Source organism: Solanum stenotomum, chromosome 3, assembly GCF_019186545.1.
Source record: "Solanum stenotomum isolate F172 chromosome 3, ASM1918654v1, whole genome shotgun sequence".
Taxonomy (NCBI): Eukaryota; Viridiplantae; Streptophyta; class Magnoliopsida; order Solanales; family Solanaceae; genus Solanum; species Solanum stenotomum.
In genome coordinates this window covers 16726454-16736282 of record NC_064284.1, presented here as the reverse complement: position 1 = coordinate 16736282, position 9829 = coordinate 16726454, and the positions used below count along the sequence as shown (strand labels likewise).

The 9829-nt window shown below is 35.9% G+C and overlaps 1 protein-coding gene across 1 annotated transcript; it reads right to left on the bottom strand.

Moving 5' to 3' along the window:
• Positions 1-5358: 5358 nt before the first annotated feature.
• LOC125858276 (receptor-like protein kinase) lies at positions 5359-9132 on the bottom strand. Its single transcript, XM_049537999.1, has 2 exons — positions 5881-9132; positions 5359-5751 (listed from the first exon to the last, which is right to left on the bottom strand). The coding sequence occupies exons 1-2, from the start codon at positions 8906-8908 to the stop codon at positions 5399-5401; spliced, it is 3381 nt and encodes a 1126-aa protein (XP_049393956.1). The 5' UTR covers positions 8909-9132; the 3' UTR covers positions 5359-5398.
• Positions 9133-9829: the final 697 nt, after the last annotated feature.

Genomic DNA, 9829 nt, shown 5'->3' with positions numbered 1-9829 from the left:
TTCGTGATTTATATTGCATTTTCATTTTAATATGTGTGAGGTATTTAGACATCAAAGTGAATACAATCTATCATTTTCCCCTCCAATTCTTTTGGCTCCACATTATTCAAGATTTAGATTTCCCTCTTTCTACATTATGATTTCATTTTGCTCATCCCAAAAAGTTATGCATCATTTTTTTAGTCTAAGAGCATTCAACAAGTGATGATGCAATGCATTCCTTTTGTGATATGTTGAAAACTATTGAAAGCAAAGTGTAATGCAAATTTTGAAGTAATTAATATGTCAGCTATAAAGTGTTCCATACTATATATTTTTTGGTATAACTTTTGATAGAAAGTAGATAGATAATATCTAATGCATTATTGAAAAAGGTGAAACAAAATCTTCAAATTTAAACAATCAAGTGGGAAAAATCTGAACTCCATAAATTTAAGTGAAATGTTGATGTATGTTCTAAAGGAAAGCCTGGTGAAGTTGGAGTAGGAGCCATTTTCATTGAAAAATAGAACTGGTAGTAGCATGTTCTGACTGTTATGCAATTTTCTCTAACAATGATTTACAATATTATCGACTGAAGTCATATTATTAGGCTTATGTCGGTGCATTTCAGATTCACTACAGTTATGTTAAAATAAAATCTAACTCTATGTTAATTATTAATATAGAAATTTTCATGGCAATTGGACATATCCAGTGTAATTCCACGAGTGGTGAAGAAAAAGCTAATTCAGTAATATTTGTTAAAGGCCACCGTCTTAGAGAGGCTAATATGATAGCACATTAGCTGGCCAAATAGTTTCCTATCCTAATGATACTACAATTACATTGAAAATGATAAATTGAACATACCATTTTTCAGAATTTGACAAAATAAAAAACACTTAAGCTTGGATAATGGTTAGAATAGTGATATTGTAAACATATTTTTGTAAGTTCTTATTCTTATGATGTGAATGAGTCGTCCTCATATCATTTTGCTATTAACAGTAAAGGTTATGCCTTGGTAGATATTTGTATTGGTTAACTCACTTTTGGGATATTAAGATGTTGTATAAAAAATTAACTTACAGTGCACAAGATGCATTTTATTTTTCCATTTATGTAAGGAGCACTTTTTATGCTGCCTATAAAATATTCTGAAGAAAAAGAAACACCTTAAGATATTATCTGATATTTGCTCTCAAGTATAGAGGTCTGTTTTAAATTCTCAGACAAGAAGAGTATGTAGGTTTGTTTACTTCTATATGCTTTCAAGTATAGATGTATTTTTTAATTTTCAGGCAAAAAGAGTATTAGAAGTCTGTTTTTCTTTCTTTCTATTTTTGGTTTGACTGGCAAACGTCTTTGTAGGTATTATTGCTAAACATGATTTATTTCTGCATGTATGTATTGTGACACACAATCGTTTTGTTGAAGTTACATTATCTGCCTAATTACAATATCTTTTGCAGAAGGTAATCTACAATAAAAGGTTCCAACTTATACAATAGGAGTTGCATGTAGGGAGAAGATTATGAAGGAAACAATCTACCGTCTTTTCACCTTTAGGTAGCTCATAGCTTTGGAACATGTTCTTTTACACTTATTTCAGTATACATGTGGATGATGCCACTCTCACTTAAGGAGTTCCAAGCATCACAAAGGAGAAGAGGTCCTTTGATCTCAATATTCTCCCTGAAAGTGTACTTTTCCAACTTTATCATGTCATACATTGAACATTTCAAACATGAATAAGTCCCTTATGTCTCCACCAATAATCGGTATTGAACGACATATAATTTCTTAATTCACAGAGAAACTATTGTTCTGTTGAAATACCGATAATTACATGAAGATATAGCTTGAAAGTAACTGAAGTTTCTATGAAATACATATCATGCATGGATTGCTGAAACAAGTCTACTTGGATAAGCAAATGTAATTTTTAATATACAACTGCTCTGCTGATTTAAAGTTCTCTCATACTTCATTCATGAATTGTTTCTAAGTAACTGCAAGCTTCAGTTAGACATTTTTATATCTAGAATTTGAGTCTTATAAGAGGATTTAACATTGCACACAGTGCTGCTAGGAACAACATAGTAATTAGATTTTGAATTTCATTAGCGAAGTTATAATGGTACTATTTAATTAGCTGGAATAGGGTTGTATGGTGTTAGATTTCCATATTAATTTCAAGGCATATATCATGCTGCAATTAAATTTAGAGGACCTGATGTCGATATCAATTTCAATGACAGTGACGATCACCATGATCTAAAGCAGGTGTGTGGGATAAACAACCATTGATCCATTTAAGTATGAAAGCTTTTTTTGAACTTAGAAAACTGAATTTGGTTCACTATTATTCGTGAAGTGCAGCTTGACAAAAATAAGGAATAAGTCTCCCCTATCACCAACATGTACCTTCTTTCAATGCACATTATTGTCTTGTGACTGGTATGTAGATGTCGAGCATCTCAAAGGAAGAGTTTGTGCATATATTTGATATATTAATGTCAGAGCACTGAATTGTTTAGATAAAGTTTAAAATACCGTGGAGTCAAACTGTACAAATATGCATGATGGGAGGCCTGGAAAGGGCAATAGCTCGGAAAGAAGTGAGATATTACTTATCACTCCTTATAGCTTATGCATGTCCTATATGATATTTTGTTTTTGTTTTTATTGCAGCTTTGAAACTTGCTTCGAATGTACTGCTAATGAAATGTGGCTTTTATTCCATGGAATAGTAACACAATAGTTAAGAATTTTTCATTCAATGTCATTTGTCAATGATGATGAAGCATGGAGGTAACTTCATGGTTGAACAGTTTGTCAGGCTTCGTTGTGAAGACATATTGCGAGTTCATTACTTTATCCTCTCCTCGGGGTCCAGTTTCAAAATGTACAGAGGTTGTTGATGTACTTAAGCTGAAACCGTGACAAATTTATTTATCATATCAAGCTTGAGACAACAAGATGCCTAAGTTCGTTTGTGAAATGCAAGATGAATATTCACTTTATATCATTTGAGTTGAATAACTTGTATTATATGAAGACCAAATAACTATCGGAAGAATCAGTGAAGTTACTACTATGATACAATGTTATGTTAAGAAATTTCAGCAGAAGCTTGTGATATTTTTGCTTCAACTGTAAGTTCTTATTTACCAATTTTTTGTTGCTTCAGTAAGTAGTAAACTACATACCAGTGGAATCAATTCTCCGATAGATAGAAGCTTATATACTTGCCCATAATTTTTTTTAGTTTTATTCTAAACTGAAGCTTATAAGTTGTCTGAAAAGCTGTATAATGGAGATAACAACAGAAAATTAGAGAAACTAAGCCAAAGTAATTATTGGAAACAATGCAAAATATAAATGTTGGGCCTGTGCTCATACCTATCTAGTATATATAAATATATGTCCTTTTGATTTTCATGCGCAAAGCCTGGTTACATCTTGTATGTATTACAAAAGAAATTCCGCCAGAGCTCTGGTGTCCTCTCTTTCACCCAATTCACTGCGGATGGTTGCTACTGCTATGCATTGTCTTCGATTTACTTTTGATTCCGATGACTCCATCGATCTTCAGGTACCACTGCCGTTCCTAATTTCACCTTATTTTTTGACGGAGTATTGGATTTTAAGGGCAATGTATAGTTTTCTAATAAGCGGACAGCCCATTTTATTATCTTAGAATTTCAAAATTAGAGTGCGGGGAGAGGACTGTTGCTCTTCCTAATATCTCTACTCCTCAATCATGTTTGTGCTGTTAAATTTATGTTTCCTTGTTAGTCTAGTTAATTGTTTTCTCAAATTTCAGTTTCACTTTGAAAGAAGATCTGGGATTGAGCACCCATTATGGGGGGCAATGGACTTCAATAAGTTTCTGGGAATAGGTTTAGTTGGTTCCATATGTCACCCAACTAGGCATTGATCCTTCATCATATGCAAACCCTCGTGTATCATATTGTCTTTAAATTTTGTTTCCTTGTCATGTATAAAAATATTGATCGACCAAAATAGTTTGAGGTGAAAAGAAGCTTAAGGGATATATTGCAGATTGTCTAGGAACCTGACTACTAGGTTTCATAATTCATATAACGTAGGTACAATGACAAATATATGTTACATTGAGATATTAATGTAGGGATATATTTATCAATTATCATTATCATGATTGGTTGGAATAGTTCTTTTCAAGAAAATGTAAGCAAGTTATAGAACTCAAGCTTTTTGCAAAAGTTGGCTTTATAGTGTTAATAAAAAAGATTGTAGAGATTTGATTCTTTATAATGTGGATCTGACTACGTTGCAAGCTCTATTACTAGAAGTCTTAGACTTACCAGCATAAGTGGTGTTGCTGCGTGAATATGTCCAATGCAAATTCTGTGAATAATTTTTGATTGAAATGTAGTCAAAATCTTGTGGGGATTGGCTTGTAATGCACATCCAAATCAACTAGATAAAATATCCAGAACAGGAATCTGCAATGTTTTAGTTGGGCTTCTTCTACCCTGATAATTATTTAGGTGTGTCCTGTATTATGCTCCGGTGTTGCAGTTTTCGTTACTGAGGATGTCTTTCATCTATCTGTCACTTGCAGTAGTCCTGCCAGTTTGTTCTTTCACCTCTTGCATATCTCCTTTCTACTGAATTCTGATTAATAATTCTCCAAGGACTATTACTGTATTCTCTCATCTGATTTTCCTGTGTATTTGCCATTCCTCTGTCAATTCTTGTTAGAAGTCCTGTGGTAACCCATACCTGAGGTTTATCTACATTATTTTTAAGTATCTGCATGTGCATGATATACAATGATTGTCCATAAGCCATTTCTATTCATCATATCTATTTTTTATTTTCTTTTGTCAAAACAATTTAGTCACTGGAAGTTTGGAATGCAAAGAAGACTGGTGAGGTGGATGTCATCACTATTATGACCAAATCCAACAAAAGCTTATCTTTATCTGCTGAATATGAAGTGCTATTTTCTTGTATAATCCGTATTGTCATAGTCCATAAGATAAATACTAGCTTGTAGCAAATCTTTGTTCTTTCCCACTCTCTTTTTAATTTGATACCTCAAAACTGTTCAGATTTTGGAGCAGCTGGAGAAAGTAACAAGCAAAAGTTGATAAGGACAGTGGCCCATTATGAAAAGAGCTATGGCTAGAACGAGAAAATTGCTTTTACCATATATTGATTTGAAACGCCATTCATTTTCTTAGTCTATATTATTGCAGTGGATGTCACAAAGTTAAACAGAAACACCCAGGATCGATTATGTTAGAATTTAGCCCTTGAATGAAAGGATGACACACACAAATCGAGAAATGGTTCAATTTTTATGTAAGCAAAGAAAAAAAAGATGTTGGAATTTGGAAAAGTTGATTATGGCTTTCACTATTCAAAGTTTCATTTCTTCTCTTTTACATCTATGATTTAACTCGACAAGAGACCTTACTACATCCCTCATTGCAGGCCTGGTGCTTGCCTCGAGTTCAGCACATTGAAGCGCTAGATACACCATTTTCAGGGCCTTCCATTGTTCTTCTATGTACCAAAAACTAATTTCTTCATCAAGCAAGTGAAGGAAATTGTTGTCACTTCTGTGCAAGTTTTTCCTCACCCAGGAAACAATGTCTAATCCTTCTTCAAAGCTGGGGTCTACTGGCATTTTTCTGCATAAGAGCTCCAGTAGAAGAACTCCATAGCTATAGACATCACTTTTCTCTGTCAATTGAACTGAGTACGCATTCTCTGAATTGATGGACAGACAAGGAGAAGGAGGGGGGACCGGGGGAGAAAGTAATAAAATTTAGTAAATCATCAAAAGTAATCTGCCAACTAAATTATTACTGAAGACTAGCATAGTAACGTGTGGCTAACCTGGAGCAATGTATCCTAGTGTCCCAACAATTTTGGAGTTTGTCGAGTTTTCATCAGAGTCTGATACTGTTTTAGCAATCCCGAAGTCTCCAATCTTTGGCTCCATCTCAGTATCCAGCATTACATTGTCTGATTTGAGATCTCTGTGAATGATTTGAGGGACAGAATCATGATGAAGGTAAGAGAGACCTTGAGCAACACCAAGAGCAATACGATGGCGGGGCTCCCAGTCCAGGACTACAGGTGGTTTTCTCTGGTGAAGGACATCATGAAGAGTTCCTCCAGGGATAAACTCTGTTAGAATGAAGCCATATCCATGTCTGGTGCAGTGTCCTCCCAATCTTACCAAATTGCGGTGTCTGACAGAATTGAGGCTTCTCATTTCATTGCTGAATGCTCTCTGAGCTAAGTCAACCTTCTTGACAGCCCAAAGCTTTTTGGATTTCGCAGATTCCATCTTATAAACAGTTCCATGCTTGCCTCTTCCAATTACATATTTTTCGCTCCAGCCTTCTGTTGCACGTACAATGTCCTCAAAATTTATACGATCTGGCAGATCTTCAATTTCTGCCTGATACTTGACGAGCCGATGCTTATTCAGCAGGGAAGGGTGCTGAATCCGAGTCACTAGCAAGTATATTGCTGCAGCTATGACTGCCACGGAAAACACACCACTAATTACCCCAGCCAAGGTCCTCCAGTTTCTTTGTGATTTTTTCACATGCTTGCAGCTGCTACTTTCAGTGTCTGATAAGCAGAGTCCTGGATTTCCCTGGGAAGTTCCTGGATGTGAACTTAATAGTTTTCCCCACGAAATGGGTACCTTCCCTGAAAAGTTATTAAATGATATGTTGAGAAACGAAAGGGACCTCATCTTGTCCATTTCTGATGGTATTGCGCCAGACAAGTTGTTGCTTGATATATCAAGGATTTCTAAATTGTCTAGATTGCTCAGACACCTAGGAATTTGACCACTAAACTTATTCATGCTCAGATTCAGTGCAACATTAGGTTCCCTAAGTTTACTGAGGCTGCATGGAATTGAGCCTTCAAGCAAGTTGTCCCCGAGCTGCAGCTTTACAAGCTTTTGTGAGGAGGAGAAAGTGTCTGGAAGAGCACCAGAAAGTTTGTTGTCCTGGAGTAGAAGATTTGTCAGTACTAAAGATGATGCAATTTCTTTCGGAATTCTACCCGAAAGATTGTTGTTGCTGAGATCCAACTCTGCCAGTTTCGCAGAGTAACTCAACTGAAGAGGAATTTTTCCTGTCAGTCTGTTTGAAGAAATGTTCAATCTTACAAGATTTTGCAGCTTCCCCATTTCGGCAGGTATGGAACCAGAAAACATATTCTCTGAAAGATCAATTGTTGAAAGATTGGTCCAATAACCAAATACTGCTGGAATCCTTCCTGCAAGCATATTTCCTCGAACATTCAAGTAAGAAATCTTCTCATTCTTTTCAATGTAGTCAGGAATACTCCCCTGCAGATTGTTGTTGGGGAGTTTTACCCTATAGAGGGATTCACATTTTGCTAGATATGTTGGGAAGCTGCCATTAAAACTGTTGTTTTCAAGAACCAGGACTCCAAGCCTGTTACCATTACATAGTTCAGAAGGAATTGGTCCGCTGAAGTTATTATAACCTAAATCAACCTTAAATAAGCCAGGAAAATTGTTTTTTCCAAGATTAGGTGGTACCTCCCCTGTAAGATTATTATGAGCCAAAGAGAGTAACACAAGTTTCGTCATATTTGTGATTCCAGGTGGTATCTTGCCGATCAATCGGTTCTCACTAAGATCTAGCTCCTCCAGTCCACTTATTCTGCCAATGCATTCTGGAATTTGGCCCTGAATTTGATTTCCGTACACTTGAAATTTTATTAGGGAGTGAAGGTTGCAGAGCTCTAGAGGAATTTCCCCACCAATGAAGTTAGTGACGAGACTTATCGCAACAAGAGAAGTGCAGTTCCCAAGTTCTGCTGGTAATGAACCACTAAACATGTTATCATACAGAAAAAGCTTGTTCAGATTCTTTAGACGTCCAACTGATCTTGGAAGCTGACCAGTTAATTTGTTAACTGATAAATCAATGTAATTTATCTGATGAGAACCACCAATCTTTTCTGATAAACTACCATTGAATTTATTCAAGGAAAGAGCTAACTCTTGTAAGCTCCCATTCCATAAGGTCTCAGGAATTTCCCCTTCAAAGTTGTTATCATCTAAATAGAGAAATTCAAGATTTGAAAGGTCCCTTAAAACCTCTGGGGAAATAACTCCTCCAAGATGAGCAGATGATGCAGAGAATGAAGTAAGGTTGTGACAATTGCCTAGGGCAATTGGCAAAGAACCTGACAAACGGTTCTCATAAATAAAAAACTCGGAAAGTGAGCACGAGAATGGGAAGTCAGGTAGAGGTCCAGTCAGTTCATTTGTGTTGAGGTGGAGATGTGTCAAGTTTGGCAAATTGAATAGCTCTTTTGGAATATTTCCACTGAGGAAATTGTTCCACAGCCCGAGATGTTGAAGGTTTGTAGAAAGGCTTACCTCAGAGGGAATAGTGCCAGTGAGCTGATTTAAACCCAAATCAAGTTTTATGAGTTTGCTTGATTTGAAAATCTCAGGTGGGATGGATCCTGAAAATCTGTTTTCGTTGAGTAGAATCGTGTCAAGTTGGCTGCAGTTTGCGAGCATATCAGGGATGCCACCAGTGAAATGGTTGCCACTGAGATCAAGAGAGACCAAGCGAGGAAGACGGCAGAGATTAGGAAAGGCCTTGTCCAAGGTTCCAGGTAGCAATAAGTCTGTTAGAATCAATGATTTGACATGAGAAGTTATGTCTGAATAGCAGGAAACACCTTTCCATTGGCAGTGTGAGACAGACTGATTCCAAGGGAGCAATTGTTGAGAGAGCTCTGGAAGATTGCTCCGAAACCCAAGTAGATGAACAGAATCTTGAGGCCATGAGGTCGAAAAGACTGCAAATAAATTGGCAAAGAAGAGAAGGCAATTAACCAGAAACAAGAACATCTCTGACCTCTTAAAACACTGAGCTGCTAGTTCAAGAACTAATTTTTGGGCTGAGGCGCCTGAGAATGTTGTTTCATAATATATGTCCTTAGCTAATATGCTTAATTAGTGTGGTATTTGGTAATGAATGACTTAGGAAACAACCAAAATAGGAGAATATTTAATGCTTTGGTTTGGCTGGTTGTTGAATAATTCTTAATGAGGGAGCCAGTCTCTCTCAGTTTTTTTTTAATATAATACAGCACGTTTTTAGATCCATACTGCGATTATTTTATTGTCTGTCGGCCATGCGCATTTCAGGTCTTCAACCCACTCAGAGAGAGTCCACGTCTCCTTGACACATTTCCGATATAATAAATATTACAGAGTACACAAACTTTGTTCTAACTAGGAAAGAAACATTCCTTTTTTAAACGGACTAAAAACAAAACAAAAAGATTAACTAAAAATTGAGGTATATGAGAAACAAATTGATGAATCTAAAAATTTACATATATATTTTGGCCTTGAGCTCTGTAGCCCCTCTTTCCTCCAATTAACTTCCATACTTGATTTTCCCTTGAGGAGATTATATCAATCAAATATTTATGTTCAGAAATGAATTTGTATGCATTTCAGATGCAGTAATTATTATTGTCTTCTATAATTTGAGTTTGGTTTGCTTCTCATAACTCCATCAATCAACTGGTACAATGTCATTCCTAATTTCACTTTTTTCCTGTTTCCTCGTTTCTAATTGCTTATGTACCATTGAATCTTCTAGTTTTCAACTGCATGGACTTCCGCATTTTTTAGATCTTAGAAAAACTCTAACATTAGAAATTGCTGCTTATTTTCTTGTGTTTGGAATGTAAATTGATTCAGAGTTTTCTTCAATTTTGATTAGAAGAAACTTTAGCCTGTCTTTAGGTGTGTTTGGTA

Excerpts from the sequence above, each read along its gene's own strand:
- LOC125858276 (XM_049537999.1), bottom strand. The coding sequence starts at position 8,908 with ATGTTCTTGTTTCTGGTTAATTGCCTTCTCTTCTTTGCCAATTTATTT. Across the intron at positions 5,752-5,880 it reads ACTAGGATACATTGCTCCAG|AGAATGCGTACTCAGTTCAA; the intron begins GTTAGCCACACG and ends CCATCAATTCAG.